Source organism: Gopherus flavomarginatus, chromosome 4, assembly GCF_025201925.1.
Source record: "Gopherus flavomarginatus isolate rGopFla2 chromosome 4, rGopFla2.mat.asm, whole genome shotgun sequence".
In the NCBI taxonomy this organism is placed as follows: Eukaryota; Metazoa; Chordata; order Testudines; family Testudinidae; genus Gopherus; species Gopherus flavomarginatus.
The window spans coordinates 196,943,845-196,963,976 of NC_066620.1; the positions used below are offsets into that span (position 1 = coordinate 196,943,845).

Genomic DNA, 20,132 nt, shown 5'->3' on the forward strand with positions numbered 1-20,132 from the left:
TTTTTTAAAAAATAGTACTTTCCAAAATCAGGATTAAAGTAGAAAAGAAAAAATAAGAACCACTTTAAAAGCAGATTAAAATTAATTCCTCCACTATTTATAAATCAAATACATGCTATTTTTCTCCCACCCTTGCTTAATGCGTGTCACCCTTTGGGGGAACACGGTTTTCTCCAGATCCTGGGTGAAACCCCTTCTTCACATTTCTGTTCATTTCACAGTCCTCTCTCCTGAATTTTCGGTATCTGACTAGTTTTAAGGATTAATGCCAACTGTGAAAAAAGAATTGCCTACCTGGAAACAAGGCATTAGCCCGGGGCATAACAGAGTCGCGGTATTTCCGACGGATTCCAAAGGAAAAGGGGGGGGGGGAAGGGAAGGAATTTGAAAAGAAAAATAAATGATTAAATGTTTGGGTCTCTCTTCTGGCGTTTGCCAATATACTGTGGAGCAGCAGGGTGGGCGGTAGGAGAGCTGGAAGGTGTGTGTGTGAGGGGGGGCGCTCACCGCAGAGAGCTCGGCAGGGGGCGCTGTGCAGGGGCTAAGGCTCTCACTCGCTGATTAACACAATGTTAAAAAGCAACCGGGGAGTTTCCAAAGCCATCAAAGCCCCTGCACAACGCTCTCCTCGCCGAGCGGAGCCCGCTGACAGCATGGATCTGAGGGCGGCTGCGGCCCTTTGCCTGTGGGTGCTGAGCGCCTGCCGCCCCCGGGACGGGCTGGAGGCGGCTGCGGTGAGGGGCTCGCCAGGAGCCGGCAGCCCAGGGCCACTCGCAGCCGCCTCTGCCTCCGCCTCGCAGGGGAGGCTCCCGAGGCAGAGGGAGGCTGGACGCCGCGGCGGAGGGGCTCTGCGGAACGGCACGGTGGTGCCCCACCAGTACATGGTGTCCCTCTACCGGAGCCTGGCCGCCCCCGAGCAGCCGGGGGCGGCCGCCAGCAGCGGCGGGAGCCGCGCCGATACGGTCACGGGCTTCGCGGACCTGGCGGCCGGAGGTGAGTCGTGGAGGAACAGCTGGAGCAGGCGCGCAGGCACCTGTGCGCTTGGCCCGGGCAGAGGCAGGGTCCCTGGGGAGGGAGGGAGCAGGGCGGGCTCCCCTGGCCCGGGGCCGCTCCTCGGCTCACCAAGCAAGCGAATGAAACTCGGGGTGTGCGCAGTGGGACAGCTGGGGTCTCACAGGAGAGGGGAGGGCAAGGGACGTGGCTGTGTCAGGCTGCGAAACGGGTTAATCCGCATATCACTTAATCCGGAGCCTTGTAGTCCTAATCTAACACCTGGAGCTAATCTCGAGCTCTCCGTTTCTAATCTAATAGATCGAGCTTCTCCCGAGCTCTCTGCTCCTAATCTAATAGATCGAGTTTCTTCCGAGCTCTCTGCTCCTAATCTAATAGATCGAGCGAATCCTGAGATCTGTCATCCTAGTCTAATAGAGCGCTCTAATCCCAAAATATATGCTCCTAATACGAGCGATGTAATGGCATCCTGATTTACTTTACCCTAATCTAATAGATTTATGTAACCCTAATCCTAACCTATCTCATCCTAGTCTAACAGCTGTATCTGCCTGCCTAGATCTGTTTCCTTTCACGCTTTATTTCCAGGGCAAGGTGTTTCAAACACAACCCCCAGAATAACCAGCACGGCTATTTTAACAGCAATTGAAATGAAAAGATTTTTTCAGGGTTTCCTGTGTCCCACCGATTGCCCTCCACCTCCACTCGCATACTCTGGACCAGTGGGGGGCGGGGGGTGTAAAGAAAATCAATCCTCCCTCCTCTCCCCCCATCCACCTACTGCCCCACTTTCCCACATCATCAGTGTAAACTGGCGAGTGGACATGGCTTCTAGAGGGAAGGGGCCCTGCCGTGTCGCGGGGTGGGCACACTGGAGGGCCGCTGATGAGCTGCCAGCCTGGGAAGGAGAATGGGAAAGCTGCAGGATGGCCGGCTCCTGGGCTGGAGGAGGCAGGTGTGTCGGAGAAAGAGGCGGAGGCAGAAAGGAGAGGCGTCAAAGATCCCGGGGGGGGGGTGTCCTGCTGCTCCCCTTCTGGGAGGAAGGCGAGGGGCCGCCGGAGGACGGAGTAAAAGGGGGCACAGTCTCCTCTCCTCCGGGCTGTGCGGGAAAAGGGCCCAGGGTCTCCCAGACTCGCCCGTGGTTAGCCAAGGAGGAAACTAGGGAGGCGCACACTGCCCTCCTCCCATCCCATCCCAAGACTGACCTGCTACCCAGCTCCAGCCACGGCCTTCCCGGGCGGGACACCTCCTCCAGCACCGTGCGCAGCCACAGACCTCTCAGCGCCTTCCGCAGCGACTCGCCCCGCTTTGCCATCGCTGGGGGCTGGAGCTCAGGCAGCCCCGGTGCGCTGGTGTCTGCCCACCTTTCTATCCAGCGGGCGCCCAGTTGGCCCGTGGGTGAGTATCTGGCCGGTTTTTGCTCTTTCCCCTTGATTATTCATTTTTCTTATTCTTACTGGCATCTCTGATTCCAGGGGCGAGCTCGGAAAGGCGGGGACCTCAGCAGACCTTTGAGTTGCTGGGTTTGGCGCATTTGTCATCTGGTTTGTGTTAATCTCCGCTGCGGTCATCGCAGCTGAGATGGAGACAAATGTAACTCATTGAAGCTGGAAAGGAAAGCCGTTTGGATCGTCATGCCCTGGGCAGTGGCGTGGGGGTGGTGCCGGGGCAGAGCCTGGGTCCTGCTTAGCAGAGCACCAGCATGGCTGGGGACTGAAACCAACAAGTCACAACCGATTGCACTCGGTGATGCTTCGGGCTCGATTGAGCAGCTCCCTGTTTGCACCGAAGAGTTGGTCGCAAAATGCCTTACACCGAGTTGTCAAATGATCGCTGTTCGCCCCAAACAGCTGTACAGTTTTTGTCCCGGAATATTACACGCGAATCTATTGCTCTGGGGTGGGCTTCATAAACACCGAGCAGGGCAGCTAAACGCTGTCCCCTGCCAATCAAAATTAGCGCGCTTTAATTTTTATTTATGATGTAACGAAATTACAGTTTTGACTGGTCTGGAAAGTTTGAAACGGAGAAGCTGGGCTGTAAAAATAGATTTAGATCGGGATGAAAGTTTGTGGATGGCTAGCTAACTAGATAGATTATATTAAAAATCGTGGCAAGTTAAAACGCTCAACACAAAAAAACTGTAAAGATAGCCCCGGAATTGCTGCCTGGACTTAGTTGGTATCTAGCACATGCAATTTTCCCTAATGAAGACAGATCTGCTGGAGGGTGACTGTCAAATGAAAACAGCTAAATCGCTCGAATTACAGTCCAAAAGAGTGTCAGGGGGTAGCAGTGTTAGTCTGGGTCTGTCCAAAAGAGGAGAGTCAATGGCCAAATTAAAACGCCTTGTTTTATTCTGACACACAGGTTATTTTTTTTTATGTTATATTCTGACATACAGACACAAAACTGTACAACTCTATATTCTGAGGTGGCCAAGTCTCCTTAGGGAGCCTAAAACGTACACATTAGCTCCTGTTAAATAGTAATCAGGATATGTATCTATTATGATTTATTACCGGACAAGATCGTGTCATTGATTTCCCGTTGCTATTGTCGTGAGTTCTGCTTGAAAAAAAAAAGACACAATCTGATTTATTATATAAATAAAATATAACAATATTAATATCATCTTGAATATTATTTAACATGAACTAAAATACGCATTTTAGGCTCCCCTAGCTACAGGACCAGAAGGCACTTGAATACGCATAAATAGACATCCCTGGTGTTGTATCTGTTTCGGCTAAATCATTGGGAAGTTTTGCTTAAAAATAAATGTCACCGTTCTGCTCTTAATTATTAATCAATTATTACTATTATTGAAATACGTATGTCAATAGGTTATGCCGCGCTATCAGCTTTTAAACGGAAATCAGGATTTCTACTTAAAACCCGCCGGCTCAACCTTTTGAAACACTCAGCGATCGTGCTTAAATGAACAATCTGTCCCCGTATCACGCGCAACAAAAGACCCCTTGAGCCTCCGATCTGATATTTATCGAGCAAACTTTTCTGCAGCTCAGCAGTTGTGTGAGCGCAAATCGCTTAATGCTGAGGAAAGTCTGCACAGTATCTGGGAGTTTCAGAGCAAAACGAAACCAGATGAGCTCTTCAAAGAGATCTCTTTATCTGCCTCTGGCAGGAATTTTAAATCTGTTTTAAAAATGACGATGAGGAAAAAAATACTATATCAGAGAACGCACCGAAATGGGTTGATTTCCCTCTTTGGAGTAAAGAACCAGGGATTCTCCTCCTCTTCAATGGTGAATCAAAGCAACACTCAGATTTTCTGTCCGCTACCAAGGACAATGGCTTTCGACTCAGTCGTCCTCAGTTTAAGAGAAGATATAAATGTGCAAATACTTCACACAATTAGCCTCGTTGCTGGGACGATATTCACTTCCCCAGCAAGTGGCTGGTGTGCTGTGTAAGGAGAGGTTCAGAAATTGCAATGTCTGAGGATCAGATTTCTGGGGGGAGAGTGGGGAAGCTTTAGGGGTTCACAACCATCTCCTTTTTCTCTCCCTTCCTTTTAATTTTGTTTTCTTCACATCTAGCTCCTTTAATTACTCCCAGTAAATATTCAAGTATGGCTCGGAACAGGAGTTTGGGTTTCAATCTGACTCCAAGGGATTCCATTCACACACACATACAAAATTCAAGTTATATCCTTTTTTTCTAGCTAGCTAGATATGAGTTAAATTGCCCTGACAGATTTCAAAATGTTTAACTTGGCATGGGGGGGGGGGGGGAGAGAGAGAGAGAGAAACTAAATCCTTGAGAACTTGCTAAATGGGCATCGAATTACAGATTGTGGCTTTCGCTCCAGGCTTTTAATGGGATTGCAGAGCCTGCTCGTTTCACAGCCAGTGTCCCACTCCTCAGGCAAGGCTGCCGGGGGCTCCCCGGGGGCCCTGCAGCACCCGAGAAGCCCGGTGGATTGTTAAACACGTTCTCAAATAATCCACCCTCGCGCAAGGACTCCGCGACCGCGGACGCGCCGGAAAGGAGCCGAGAGGAAGGAACCTACAAACGCCTCTTTGAAAGCAGGCGGCTCCATCCACCCTGTGCCCAGCCGGGATGGACATTGCAGCAGCGAGGGGTCGTTTGCCAGCCCCATTTCCCTGGCAGGCCCTTGCTGGAGCTAACGCCCTCTGCCTCTGTAATCCGGAATCTCTCTCCCTCCCTAGCCCTGCCTCAGTTTGCCTTTGCTTTCTCTCTTCCAGATGACTCCCCGGCAGAGGCCGGCCAGATGTACCTCTTCGATGTCTCCAGCCTGCCGGAGACGGACGAGGTGGTGGGCGCTGAGCTCCGCATCCTCCGGAAGCCCCCCGCGAACCGGAGTTTAGCCCTGTCCCGAGAGGGAGCCCTTCACCACCTGCTGCTCTCCGCCTGCCCCGGCGCAGACCGGCCGCCCCGGCTGTGGGACTCCCGGGCTGCGGACATTCTGGACTCGGGCTCGCCCCGCTGGGAGGTGTTTGACGTGTGGGAAGCCATGAGGGACTGGAGAGAGAAACTCGGCTCGGGCCAGCGGCTGTGCTTCGTGCTGAGGATCGTGTCGGATCAGTCTGGGAGACCTCTGCCCCCTGGGCAGCTGGGCTTCAGCAAGCCCCAGCCCCAGCCCCACGAGAGAGCCCTCCTGGTGGCTTTTTCGCACAGCAAGAGGAAGGAGAATCTCTTCAAGGAGATCAGGGATCAGGTGAAAGCCCTGGGCAGCCCCCCGTTCTTGGAGCCCCCCGATCCTGGCCAAGAAACGCCCTCTAAACTCAGGAGGAGGCGCAGGACCACAGTCGCCACCCGGGCTGGGGGGAGAGGGCAGGGCAAGAAGGCAAAGACACGGTGCAGCAGGAAGACCCTGCATGTTAATTTCAAGGAGCTGGGCTGGGATGACTGGATAATCGCCCCTCTGGATTACGAGGCGTACCACTGCGAGGGGATCTGCGATTTCCCCTTGAGGTCCCACCTGGAGCCTACCAACCACGCCATCATCCAGACGCTGATGAACTCCATGGACCCCGAGTCCACTCCTCCCAGCTGCTGCGTGCCTTCCAAACTCAGCCCCATCAGCATCCTCTACATAGACTCCGGAAACAACGTGGTTTACAAACAATACGAGGACATGGTGGTAGAAACGTGTGGCTGCAGGTAGCAATTTCTGCAGCCCCATTATCCCAGCAGCCAGCCCTATTTTATATATATATATATGTGTGTGTACCTGTAACGGAGGATGAATTACAGTCCTCCTGGAGACGCACGGTCTGCTGTGTCTAAGCAGCCTGGGTCTGCTACTTAACACTCTGCATACAATATCTAACGTGCATGGAAAAGATGGGACATTGGAAGCAGGATCATTGCCTGGGTGCTACTGGCTGTCCCCAGACACGGTATAATTGCATCCCAACTTGATCCTAAATATTGTGCTGAAACATCACACAAATGGGCACTTTAAAAGGAGGGAAAAATCCGTGACTGTTTTTCCTGGAATTACAATCAAGCTGTAATATATTTACCCAAATATTTGCTCTCCCGCCCAGTCTAGAAGGTCAGCTGAGGAGAATCCCTTATGGTATTAATACAGGCTCGCTCGCTCTCTTCCTTCCGTCTTAAACTGCCCCAGCGTCTGTTCACGTTGCTTGTTGACGTTAGGTTTTGACACGTCTCTGTTGACACAAACTACAGGTTTTGCCCCCCTACCCTCCCTAGATTATACCAACATTCTAGTGCCAGGGCCTCCCTAAGATCCGCTTTGATTAGTCAGTGTGAATTTAAACCCCTTCTTTAAGATTTTGTCACATGGCTGTACAAATTTGCCTTGGGGAAAAGGAGCGCCAGTTCTTACCCTTGAAACATTTTTCTATATACTATGTTATTAGGTTTCAATCATTTTAACCCCCACGCTGCACTGTACGACCACCAATGTACAATGTCTCTTGTACAAATGACAATATGGAGTCACTCCGTGGAAGTGGATGGAGTTCCTCTAGATTTTCACCCATTTAAATGAGAGCAGATTTTGGTCCTGAGTATCTGTCATATGATGCTATAGAATGGAGAAAGACTAGTAGCACTTTGCTCTCACTCCAGTGTACATCAGGAGTAACTTAATGGAGTTAAACTGGTGTAAAGTTGATGTAAGTAATAGGTGAATCATGCCCCTGCATCTTAGGGTCCTATTCAAACAATGGGGCAGGTGAGGTGAAACTGACACAAGTGTTATGAATGTAAAAGAAATATACATGGACTGGCTTGAGATGCTTTCTATAAGCTCTTAAAATTGCAACAATTTCCAAACTATGTAAGTTTGCAAATGATTTGTCTGCAATGGGGCAAAATTTACCCAGTCTCTTCAGTTTAAATGGAGATACTCACATCAGTAAGCACCTTTTTGCCATTATAGTATTCATTCTCAATTAAGTGATGAATAGTGGACGCATAATCAGGAACAGAAATGACAAATTGCCAAGGAGCCTCTGAAGAATTTGAACTATTGAGAACCTGCTGGTTGGGTTAAGGGGATAGAAACTAGACATCAGGCCTCATCCTGCTGCCCTTTTGCAGGCAAAGCTCCCATTAAGCTTCAATCACATCTTGACTTTATAGGGCACTGGTAGGGCTAAGGATAAATTCCCAGGGTCTGAGTCTGGTTTTACATTTGTGTAAATTACACTTGTTGAAAAAATTGGAGAGAATTCAGAAAAAAGCTACAAGAATGATTCAAGGTTTGGAAAGCCTCCCTTAAGTCTCTCACTGTAAGAGCTCAATCTATATAGTTCATTCAAGAGAAAGTTAAGATGTAACTTCATCATGGGCTACAAGTACCTGCTGGGGGAAGAGATTTCCCAAAGGAGAAGGCTCTTTAAACTAGCAGAGAAAGGCACAATGAGATCCAATGTTTGGAAGCTGAAGCTAGATAAATGCAGACTAGAAAGAAGGTGCACATTTTTAATAGTAAAGGTAATTTACCGTAATTAACCTTTGGAACAATTTACCTAGTGAAGTGATGGTTTCTACATCTGTTGAAGTATTTAAATCAGGACTGAATATCTTTCTAAAAAGCTGCTATAACTCACAAGGTATGGGCTAGATGGAGATATTAGTGCACGATGTTCTCTGGTCTCTTATACAGGAATTCTGACTAGATTATCATAATGGTTCCTTAACATATATGAATCTATGAAATTCCATTGACTTGAACCAGTTGCTTCTGATTGACACCAACATGAGTGCACAATCAGGGCCAAAGACTTAAAATACCTTTTTTTAATTTTTTTGACAGAATTAAAACAAATTCTGGAGTTCTTCAGAGAAAATTCAACCATTTAATTAGGCTTCCCCCCACCCCAGCCAATGCCTTTATTAATGATTTATAAACAGTTTGAGTCCCATTTTTACATACTCACTCAGGGGCCAAAAAGTACTTGAGTGAAACAGTCACTAATATTTACACTCTGACCATAAAAGGTGAGGAGTTTGCTTGTGGCTACATATAGGTTTGTAGAAGACTAAACCACAGCCTAATCCCTCCCCGCCCCCCCCCCCCTTACTCTCTCTCTCTCTCTCCCTCTAGTTAAACAGAAGCACTTTGTACTACCCCAAAGTAATGTAAGCAACCCGGACCTGAATAGCACTTATGGTCTTAAGTCTGAGATACTCATGCCTCAATGAAAGGGCAGAAATTGACAGCATGGACCTGAGGTTGGCCTCTATTACATCTATGCAAAAGAGGGCAGCAGTTGGCCACAAATTCTGGATTTCTTAGCTCTGTTGGCTGAGATTAGAATCTTATTTGTACATCTTGGTGGCAATTTAATAGGTTTTTGAGAAAATACAATATGTTTTCTAGTACTAGCTAAAATATTGCCAAATTAATAGCAATGCCTAGTAGCTACAGTACTTTGCTTCTGTAGGAGTTAATCAATTTTGTAACTATATATGGGTTTAAGTGGCAAAGTTTGGGTCTAGATCTGAAGCCAAACTTTCCCAAAGCTCAGGGGTGCTTGGATCTGATTTGATTTGTGCTATTGTAGAGAGAGGGAGTAACCTGAAAGAACTAGGTTGGGATCCAAACTATTTCAAAGTTCAGAAGAGTTTGGATCTACAAGGTTGGTTTGGGGTCAGTTCTAATTATAACAAATATCCTGATAAGACAATTAAGTTATAGAGAATAAACCAGGCAATATTAATAATAACAAAACAGACTCTGGGCTAGATCCTCAGATGGTATAAGTTTGCATAGGTCTGTCATTACATCACCTGAGGATCTGGACCTTTTAAATCTGCAAAGCTAAGATTCAGTGGGGGCAAATTCTGCTCCATGTAAATCTAGTTTAACTCCATTGACTTCAGTGGGGCTACTCTGGATTTACACCAGATCTGTACATCAGAATGAATGTAAACAAATGCTAAGTCTGGCATATTCTTACACTTTCAAGACACAGAGGTTAACAGTGTAAAGGAAGACTTGACTCCTTGCCAGTGGTGTGTGGTGTGTGTTTTCTATTTTGGATTTCATGATTTTTTCAGCCGGACTTGACTCTTGGTGGTTTGAAGCTTGTAAATAATGCTAGCCAGGTGACATGAATTTCATGAGGATAAGCCATAGCAAGTGCTTCAGTAAAGGTCAGCTGGAGAGTTCACGGGTTTGTTTCCAGTTTCAGTGTTATTAACGATAAAAGTTAGAAGAAGTTATTAAAAACAAGGAGGCTGACATGAACTTCTCTGAAGCAATTTGTCCTGGAAATATCATGTAATTTACAATGTTGCTGAGACTTTTAAGTGCCTAATTTTTCAAACACTACTAGCTGCTCCATATTTTTTCCCACTGCTCAAACACTCCCCGCAACCCCTCCTCTCCCAGTTCTCTGTTTTCCAAAAATATTAGTGGTGGCAGTTCAAAGCTGGTTCAAACCTAGCTGAGCTCTATATACAGATGCAGAAAGTCATAGCCAGCTGATGGCTACCTTGTCAAAGAAGTTGGCAGCCTCTAACCAATTTCTAAACAGACAAGGGTCTGTATTGCCAAAGGCCACTGCCACAAGTGACATTAATTGACATTTCCTGTTGGCAAGGAAGGAAGAAGTCTGAACTCACTTCTCAATACTAGAGATGGTCCCTCCAGAACAAGGTTAGACAAGTATGCGACAAGTGTAGAAAAATCTAAGGATATGGCTACTCTGCACACTAAGCTGGGTCTGTGGGGCTTGGGCTTGAGGACTTAGTATTTCCAAGCCCATGCTTGAGCATCCACACTGTATTATAAACCCGGGTTCACAGTTGCTGGACTTAGGTCTCACAGCCGTACTGAACTACTCAGACCCTCTGACTCGGGTCTGTGGCTTGACCTGTGTCCACACTGCAAAATGGTAGGACTTGGACTTGAGTCACAGTGGGACTTGGGCTCTGCTGACCCGAGCTGGACTGATTTGTGTATGAACAAAAGGAAGGCTTGAGCTCAAACCTGAATCAAAGCCCAGGCTTACTGTGCAGTGTAGACATACCCTAAAATAGACTGACATGCATTGGCAGGACAGTGTAGTGAAAACCTGCATTGTTTTGCCAGTAATGTGATAGAAATCAGGTCCTTGGGGTCAAATGTATCTCAGGTGTAAGTCCAGAAAGAAGGCAGAGAAGGCGGAAATAGGATAAAGTGGAGCTGGGATACGTTCTGCATGTATAAGCGCACTACGGTCTTCTGATGAAGAGAGCATGGCTCAGCATTATTCCTGTAGATGCTGCTTTCGGAGCCAAAGGCCATGAATTCTGTTCCCTTAGTTCACCTGTTTGCAATCCGCTACCAACCATCTCTGTGTGTAGAATTTTACAACATCACTTCAAAGCAGCTGCAAAATACTGGAAGTAGCCAGGGAAAATCTGCTGATTGCTTCTGGAAAATAGGGACCTAAACCCCATTTTATCCCCAGAACCCTAACAATCCTTCCCTGGTAATATTTGGAGATAAAATGACATGCCCATGCTGATCCTGCCCCATCACTCTAAAGTGGTGGGAGAAATTCCCCTGGTGCAGAGAGACTGTACATGGCCTCTGTGTCACTTATGTCCCACCCAAGTCCTGAGGTTTCAGTTTTCTTAGGCCTTAAGTGGGACTTAAATACTGTATGGCCTGGCTTCCACTCAGTGTTTATAGTTACAACAACTAACGACATAGATCAAGGCAAGCTGTGTGCTAGGAAGAATCACTATCTATGGTACTGATGTGGTCCTTACCACTGTAGTATCTGAGTACCTTACAGTCATTAATGTATTTATTCTCCCAGTACCCCTGCCTGGTAGGGCAGTGATATTATCCCCATTGTACAGGTGGAGAACTGGTGCGCAGAGAGAGACTAAGTGCCTTGCCCAAGGTCATGGAGGAAGTGTGTGGCAGAACCAGGAATTGAAACCAAGTTTCCCAAGTCTGCGGTCAATGTGCTAACCAGTGGTCCTCTCATTTTCCTTTTAATCAAAGCCACAATAATAACATTTGAAGTAATAAAAACAGTCAGCTAGGAATGTCTTTTTGATCAGATACTTGATGCCTGGGCTAACTTTTTGGGCACGTCTAAGCATTATAAATAGGATAGCGGAGTATGAACATGAACAAATGTGAATTCAGTAGGTTTAGAGTGATTTCAATGGATAATTACAGGTTCTCAATCTGCAGTGTTTATACAACCTAGCCACAGTTTCCATGCAGAGAATATTCTACAGCAGGGTTTATTTGACCTTCAGCACTGTTTTTATCTGCAGAATATAATTACTGCTAAGCTAGAAATATTAAGCATTTGAAAAGAACTGTGTATTTACAATTTGTTGGCTCCATTCTCCCCTTCATGGGATATAGTTCACAAAGGTGAGAGGAAACTTGTAAATTGTTACCATTTGATTTGGAGGTACTAATGCTCAAATTCAGGGAAGCCTCTGCATTCAGGAAAATGCTGATGCATGTGCCTAAATTTAAGCACGTTGAAACCAATGGAATTTAAGCATGTGCTTAAGTACATTCCTGAATGGGGGCCTAAAACCTCAAGAGTATTGTTGTGTACACAGGCACATGTGTTCTATGGAATGGCAGGGCAGGATAGTTGAAGGCAAAATGGGTTTGTGCCAAAGTTAACTTGCTAATCATTATGATGTCTAAGCTGATTACTGGCAAAAATCACTTTTTCCAGAACGTTTAAACCTTTTTTCTTCCTCTCACAGATTTTTTAAAAATGTTCTTAAATGTTCCTAAAGAAACAAGACTATAATAAAAACTTCTTATGTGAAATAGAAAAGACAAGCATAGAAGGAAAAGGTATAATCACTGACATAGACAAAGAAAAATTTGTAGTGACAGATTCTTATCTTACAGCAGTTTTGCACTGATAGAGCTGTATGGACTTCAGCTAAATTATTTCTAGTTGACAGTTGGGCAAGTGGATCAGATTCAGGCCAAAAATGTATTCTTTGACTAGATCTATGATGCCTGGAATTCTCTTAATGACCAGAACCAGAAATGGAAAGATGCACAATAATAACAAAATGCAGAGGCTATGGCTACATTACAGAGCTTACAGCGGATCAGCTGCAGCACTGCTAGGACAGATGCTCTAAGCCGATGGGAGAAAGCTCTTCTGTTGACCTAATTACTCCAGCCCTCGTGAGCGGCAGTAGCTACGTCCACACTTGCGCTGAGGTCGATGTAACTAACGTCACTCAGGCAGGTGACTTATTCACACCTCTGAGTGACCTAAGTTATACCGACATAAGTGGTAGCGTGTACATAGTCTAAGTTCCTCAAAGCCTAATACTGAAATGTGATAGTGAGACAAAAATATTGTGGATATTTGCACACTAGCAGTTTGATTATGTCATTCTCTCTCTCTCTCTCTCTCCAATGTTATGAAAAAGACAATTGGATAATCGGTAATGTTCATCTTTTGCTGTATTCTTCACTTTCACTTTCCAAAGGAAACAAATAATCTTTTCATTTACAGCTTTAGGCCCCAAGCCTGCAAATTCTTGGGCACATGCTTAATTTTTGTACCTGAGTGATCCCACTGGGATCCTCATGCATAAAGTTTGGCACATGCATAAGTATTTGCAGGACTGAGGCCTTACAGGTAATCAGAGATAAGGGGGTCTGATTCACCAGTCTCTTGCTCCACTTGCATGTTATTTCATGGAGTTACAATTGGACTAACACAGTGGTGAATCAGCCCTGAGAACGGATGTGATGAATTAGGGGTTGCTTCTGCCAGCTGAAGCTAATGGGAGTTTTACCATTGAGTTCAATAGAAGCAGGATCGGTTTCACACTTTCATGTGTAATAGTGAACGAGGTGAGGAATTTATCTTTCATTTAAGGTCACTAAAATTCATACATAAAAGACCTAACTCCACTTCTAATATGCCTCCCTGACACAGGCATCATAAATGCTAAGAGCTGTGGCATTGCTGAAGGGTATGCACCTACTTTGGAGCAAGTCCATCTGGAAACATGGCGGCTTCCTGTTGTCCCTGTAGCCAGCACTGTAACAACAGCGGCTATTTTTATTTCCATAGGGGCAATGTGGCTGTGTTGAAGAGAAGAAAGTCTGAGCAAAGGAGAAAACAATGACAATCTGAATACTGTACTGTTCAAACCTCCCTGTTCTTCATAATAGGGTTGTGTTCCCCAGCTCCCACTAGCTACCCAAGGGTCTGATCTGAAAGCCCATGGAAGGACTCCACTTGACTTCCATTGGCTTTGACTGAGACTCCCAAAGGCCAAATATAGGAAATTAGTCAATATCCCCATGACATTTGTATAACTGAGGTTGGAATGAGTTTAATTTTTTGCTTTGCACTAGGACATCGAGTGCTAATAATGGCTGAGCAATGTAGAGCTAGATTCTCAACTGGTGACTTACACCAGTGGAAGATCTGACTCTTAATTTTTTAAGATCCCAAACAGGCAGACTTGCACAGGACATAGATAGCTTTGCATAATGTGCCTTGACTTGTGCTTAGTAATGCATCATATTATGGATAAAAGAGGTTGGATTCAGATTGTGTCATAGAAAACATAAAACTGCTTAGGCTACAGTGTAATGTATAACACACGTCAATCCTGTTATAATATCCTAGGTTTTTATCAGTGATTTATTTGAAGGGAGGGAAGCTAAAAAAATTCTTCCTGCCCTATTTCATTGGCTCTGAACAGTCAGTAATGTCCCATCAGGGGGATATTTGTTTTTCCCATTCCCTCCATGTATTTTTCCATAGTTTACATTATCAGTTGCTAGTAATATGATGACATGTTCTGCAGCTTGGGACCCTTGGCAGCTGTTTCCTCTTCAGATAACTCACTGGGGCCAGATCTTCAGCTGCTGTAGCCAGAGTGTTTCCCTTGACTTCAACGGAGCTATGCTGATTTACACCAGAAAAGCATTTGGCCCAAAGGGTTGATGGTCACCTTTTCAGTATTGGGGATTAAAGAGAGATCTGCACAGTCAGGCTGGTAGAGTGGAAAGGCAGAACTTGGCATTTTACAAAGCTTTGGGAGCACTCAGCCATTATTAGAACTCGATGCCCTAATACTTAAAGACTATTTATGGGTACTAGGGTTGATTTGCTCCTTACCTGCAGTGGTTTTCCACCAGTGTAAACTTATTTACTTTATTGGAGGCAGATCTGACTCAGACTGGTACAAAGGAGATCAGAATCAGGCTCACAATTATACTGAAACTATGACCAGATGGAATAGGATAGAAATTTGGGAATTAAAAATAGTATTGCAAGTCTAGATGGTCTTTAAATAGTTTGGTTTTGAATGTTGTAAACCAAAGCTTGATCTCAGTAATGGCTCAAAGTCATGAACGGCATTTCATTTTCAATGTTTTGGATATGTGCCTTGTCTTTCTTCATCATTACTTTCAAGCATATTTTTATATTTTGGGGGGCCTGATTCTTCAAGGCGTGGAAGGCTTCTCATAACCAAAGACAGAGGTGGGTTAGAACTCACAAAGCATGCTACACAGGAACACTATGACTCTAAGCAGCAAAGCACTCAAGCACATGCTTAACTTTGAAGCAATCTGACCTCAGTGGGATTTAAATGTGTTCTGAAAATTAATCATACGCTTCCGTGCTTTGCTCAATACGGATGCTCTGCTGAATGGAAGCCAAACTGCCTGACTCGGATCTGACATCATTTGTATCCTGGTGTATCTCCATTAACCTCAGCAGAGTTACTCCTGATTTATACCAATGTAAGAATGATCAGAATCAGATCATGGGTTAAAATCCTGGCCCTACTGGGAGTTTTGCCATGAACGTCAAGAAAGCATATATACCCTATACATTTGGAAAGTCAGGTGGGATTCTCCAATGCATCATTCATTTTCTCCTTCTTAACTTAAAAAGAATAAAGACCAAAATTTCCAAGCATACACGTAGGGCTGGTTTATTCACAAGCCTTCCCCCATTTAACTAAATCTGTTTCCTAAAACCAATTTAGCTATTTTTGGTGCGGATCTGTGTGTGGACACTCTTAATCTGGAATAAAAGTGACTGAAGTCTGTTTGTTAACAACTTCAGCTGAACATTTTGGGGCAAATTTCATGCTGTTACATATTTGAAGTTCTGGACTTTTCCCCTGAGCAAGAATTTGATGCATTTTTTTTTTTGCAGAAAACACCCCTCCACATGCTCCATATTCCTAATGACCCCAAGAGAAATGTTCATCCAAGCCTGCTCCATTACCGAATTTACTATCATTGCAATTGCATTCTTTCAAGTAAGAACACAATATTTGCAGCAAAATAAGACTCTGTTTTGATCAGCCATAGCTTTATTTATATGTTTTTCTCTCTGATTAAAGAAAGCCTACAAAACAATCTGAAGGTCCTTGTTCCAGTATGAACCTCTCATATAACTTGGGTCTGAAAACAGTGTTTTCTCTCATATCCCTGTATATGCCTCCAAAACTATACATTTATTTTGCTCACCTTTTCCAGGTCTGACTATGCGATATGTTTCTATCGAAGACAGTTCTGTAACTGATGGTGTAAATGCATTGTGTGTATGTATTCTAAAGTTTAAATAGAATTGTACATATTGAACTGTAAATGAACTGTAAACAGCAATCTATATTTTCTTGAATATATTTTATAGCAGTATATATTTGTTAAATAAGCATTCTTGTATACGCGTCATTAACCTTTTTAATATTTTGTACAGCTAAGTTTATTAAATATTTTATGGATATGTTTTTTCTGGAAATTTTTCTTCCTTTGGAGGATTTTTGTGTGTTGAAAAATGGAACACGGTTGGTTATGAACATCCTTCACTGCTCGAGTTGTAGCTCTAAAGCGTCTGCACTTCCTGGTTTATCTGGGATATTGAAAGCAAAACCAAATGCAGTGTAAAATGAACTACTTCTTCCTTTCTAATCCACACTCTGGTCTATATCAAGGGGCAGAGCAACAAGGGTGTGTCACATCCCGGTCTGGTCTGCGACTAATAATGGCCCACCTACTTTGGTGGCAACTCACAATTAATCAATAGAAGCTTCTCCACTGACTTTAGTGGGCAGTGGCTCAGGGTCTATCGGGATTACTCCTTTCATTCAAACAGTTGATGGTTGTGCTGTGGTGCTGAATGTCACTTGTTCAAACCCTGATGACTCATATGAGGGGTCCTCTCTTGTGTTCTGGGTGGTGTAGCTACCCCCCACCTCTTACTCAGGGCAGATGGGAGAGCACACAGTAGCCAGGTATGAGAAAGGGTGGCCAAAAAAGAATTAAGGGCCCAACTCCATTGTCTTTCAATGGGAGTTGGGCACCTAATGCTCTTCCTACCCTTGAACTGGACTCTACGCACCTGGATACTCCTCCCACTTACCGGACTTTTCCACCAGAGTAACTCTTGTGATTTCATTGCAGTTACTCTTGATTTACACAAGTGTCAGTGAAAATAAGGCCCGGAGAGTAAAACTGAATTTTTCCCTGTCGCCCATTACCAACCTTAGGCCAAGTCATGCTCTCACTGAAGGCTTGATCCTGCAAGGTGCCAATCACATTGGCTCCTATGGAGCAAATGACCAAGTACATGCTTAACTTTAAGCACAAGTAGTCCCCCTGGTATGAAGTTATGTGACTAGATATATTAGGTCTAGGATGATTATTACCTCACAGTATCAAGCCTTAACACCTTTTAAGAGTAGGAAGGGGGAAAGAAGGAAATGTCTTTATAGCTGATAGACAAAAGGCAATTCTCGGAGACTGCTCAGAGTCTAGAAATGTTAACAGCTGTCCCAAAGGAGGGGGCAGAGTGCAGGTGACACAGTAAAACGTGACTGACAACTGCATCCATTACATGGCTCTGTAATTTATTTCTCACACACATACAATGCCAGTGATATCCAGGTGACAAATATGCATGATTTAAATATCTGATCAAAACAAACTGAATTTGAAAATGCTGATGAAACTTTGAATTCAAAATTTGGAGAAAAAAGGAAACATTTTAGAAAAAAAAGATTAATGAATTGCTTAGGGAATTTTTTGACCAGCTCTGTGATAGTTTATAGACATTAGATCACATAGTATTTAGGCAGCAAATTTTCTATTAAGTGATTTTTATAATTAAGCATCATTTGGATTTTGGTCTTCCTTCATTATTTCTTCTTTCTTCATTTTTATTTTTTGAAATATCAGGCTCCTTTTATACATAACAAAAAAGCTATTTTGGCAAAGCCCTTTCAAAAATCCCTTTTAGGTTAACTTCTAATTTCATGGGATGCATGAATTAGGAAAGGTTTTCGTAGGATTTCTTTTCCTTTCTGGGGACTACATTCATTATGGGATTGTCCAATATCTATGTGAGAATCTTTGCTGCATGTGTTTTCAGTGGGACATTTATATTTGGTGTAATAGTCGTATAAACACAATTGCCAGAAAAATCAAGGTGTAGAGAATGAATTGCTTGCACCTGAGTTCATAAAGTGGACACCCGCTAAGTGATTTAAACAAGATGAAAGAGAGGTGTATTATTAAGAATGCCTCCTACTTGAACTTTACCATCTGCAATATTGTAAGCATGTTTATCTGGAGTAAGTCCCATTTGGGAGCATGGAAAAATCCTGAAAGGCATCAGATATGTGTTTCATTCACAACAGACCAACATCACTTTTCAAAGCCAGAGAGAAACATATGCAGATCAGACTCTAGAAGTTTGCCTGAAGTATTTAACTCTTACAATGCTGGCATTTTCCAGACTGCAGCTAATTTTAATGGGCTTTGGATCAGGTTCTTATACCCATGTAGAGACTTAACTGGAGTGTTTCCTGTCGTACCCCACACAGTTCTATACATTTTAGTGAACTCCAAGAGATGTCTGGGGAGATGATTTGGGAGGGCTTTTGTATAAAGCATAGCACAGGAGGTATGGCTCAGTCTGTGTTCACTAGTTAAATATTACCTGGGCATTGTTTCATTTATGCAAGTACTTCAATTTTCTCTCCCACAAAGTGGAAATTTCCAAAGGAATGTCACTGTGTTTGGCTCTGTCCTGTTTTGGAAATTGCCTGGTGCAAACCCATAGGGTTATGATAACAGAAGGAAACCCCCATCTGGTGAGCCACAGACCTTGTTTTCCTTTTCTCTTAAAATCTTCACTCACGTCTGCTGTAAGTTAGAGATAAGAAAGATTAGCATGTAAAAGGACTTTTACACAGTGCCACCTATCCTGGGCCCCACTTCAGGAAAGCACTTAAGCCCGTGTATAACTTTAAGCACTTGAATAATCTCATTGATTTCCAGGAGGCTATTCATATGCTTAAAGTTAGGCACATGCTTAAGTGATTTGCTGTATTGGGTCCTTGACCAACAATCTGCATTTGATATCCCTTCGACTTTCACACTAGTCTGATCTCTTATGTAGAGACTCATTTGTTTTGCTAGTGAAAAGGGACCCATACAGAAGGAACAATAAATGAAGTATATAGGACAGCCCAAACTGTGAACATTATTCCTCCTAACAAGTGCAGTTGGCACAAAAACATTGTTGGCAATTTTAAAAGGTTTTTCCCTTCAATAAAAATGAAACTGAGCACTGGCATTGGGAATGCCTCTATTGCCCTTCCCCCTGCCAAACTCCATACCATGTGGCCTGCATACTGAAGGATTTTTGTGAAGATTGGCTGTAGTGTATTTGAGAGGTTGGGGGCTTTAAAGGACATTAGATCGAGATTTTAGTGAATAGGAAAAATAAGGAGCATTCCTCAGCTGTCATTTACACTCTGAGTTTCTTCATAGAGGGTAGTGGAGAACTTTTCAGCAAGGATTTGAACAATAAACTACACACTGAAAAATGAGTCATGTTTTAAACAACATGCTATATTTATTAGCCTCTGCAAACTGGTAGGAAACCGCAGCACAATTATTTTCTTGCAAGTACTTTTGTGCAATATACGAAATGGAAAAATCCAGTTCACTTAGCATCAGCTTGAACACTTGAAAATAATCTCTAATTGAGGCTCTCTCAAGGCAAAGGCAGTGGCTTTTTCTGCCTCTGTCGCACTTGGGCTTGAGAACTGTCCTGTTTCATAACTTCTGCGTGATGCCGCCTTGAGCAACAATCACTTCTGGCAACCGGATTGTATTTACTGCCGCTACAGTTTTTGCTTTTACTAAAATCCCATCAGTTGTTCTAGCAATATATACTGCTGTAATGGTGCCTGGTCACTCGCAAACTCTCTCTGGATTCTTATTTTGTCTAAACGCTGAGAAAGAGAACGTTTTGCTGTGAGCGAAGAGATGCAGAACCTCACTGTAATTCATAGATTCATAGACTCTAGGACTGGAAGGGACCTCGAGAGGTCATCGAGTCCAGTCCCCTGCCCTCATGGAAGGACCAAATATTGTCTAGACCATCCCTAATAGACATTTATCTAACCTACTTTTAAATATCTCCAGAGATGGAGATTCCACAACTTCCCTAGGCAATCTATTCCAGTGTTTAACTACCCTGACAGTTAGGAACTTTTTCCTAATGTCCAACCTAAATCTCCCTTGCTGCAGTTTAAGCCCATTGCTTCTTGTTCTATCATTGGAGGCTAAGGTGAACACGTTTTCTCCCTCCTCCTGATGACAC

The 20,132-nt window shown here is 44.1% G+C and overlaps 1 protein-coding gene across 1 annotated transcript; it reads left to right on the forward strand.

The window, feature by feature from the left end:
- The first annotated feature begins 653 nt into the window (after positions 1 to 653).
- Positions 654 to 6,166, forward strand: GDF7 (growth differentiation factor 7). Its single transcript, XM_050950885.1, has 2 exons — positions 654 to 993; positions 5,244 to 6,166. Exons 1-2 carry the CDS (start codon positions 654 to 656, stop codon positions 6,164 to 6,166), a joined length of 1,263 nt encoding a protein of 420 aa, XP_050806842.1.
- Positions 6,167 to 20,132: the final 13,966 nt, after the last annotated feature.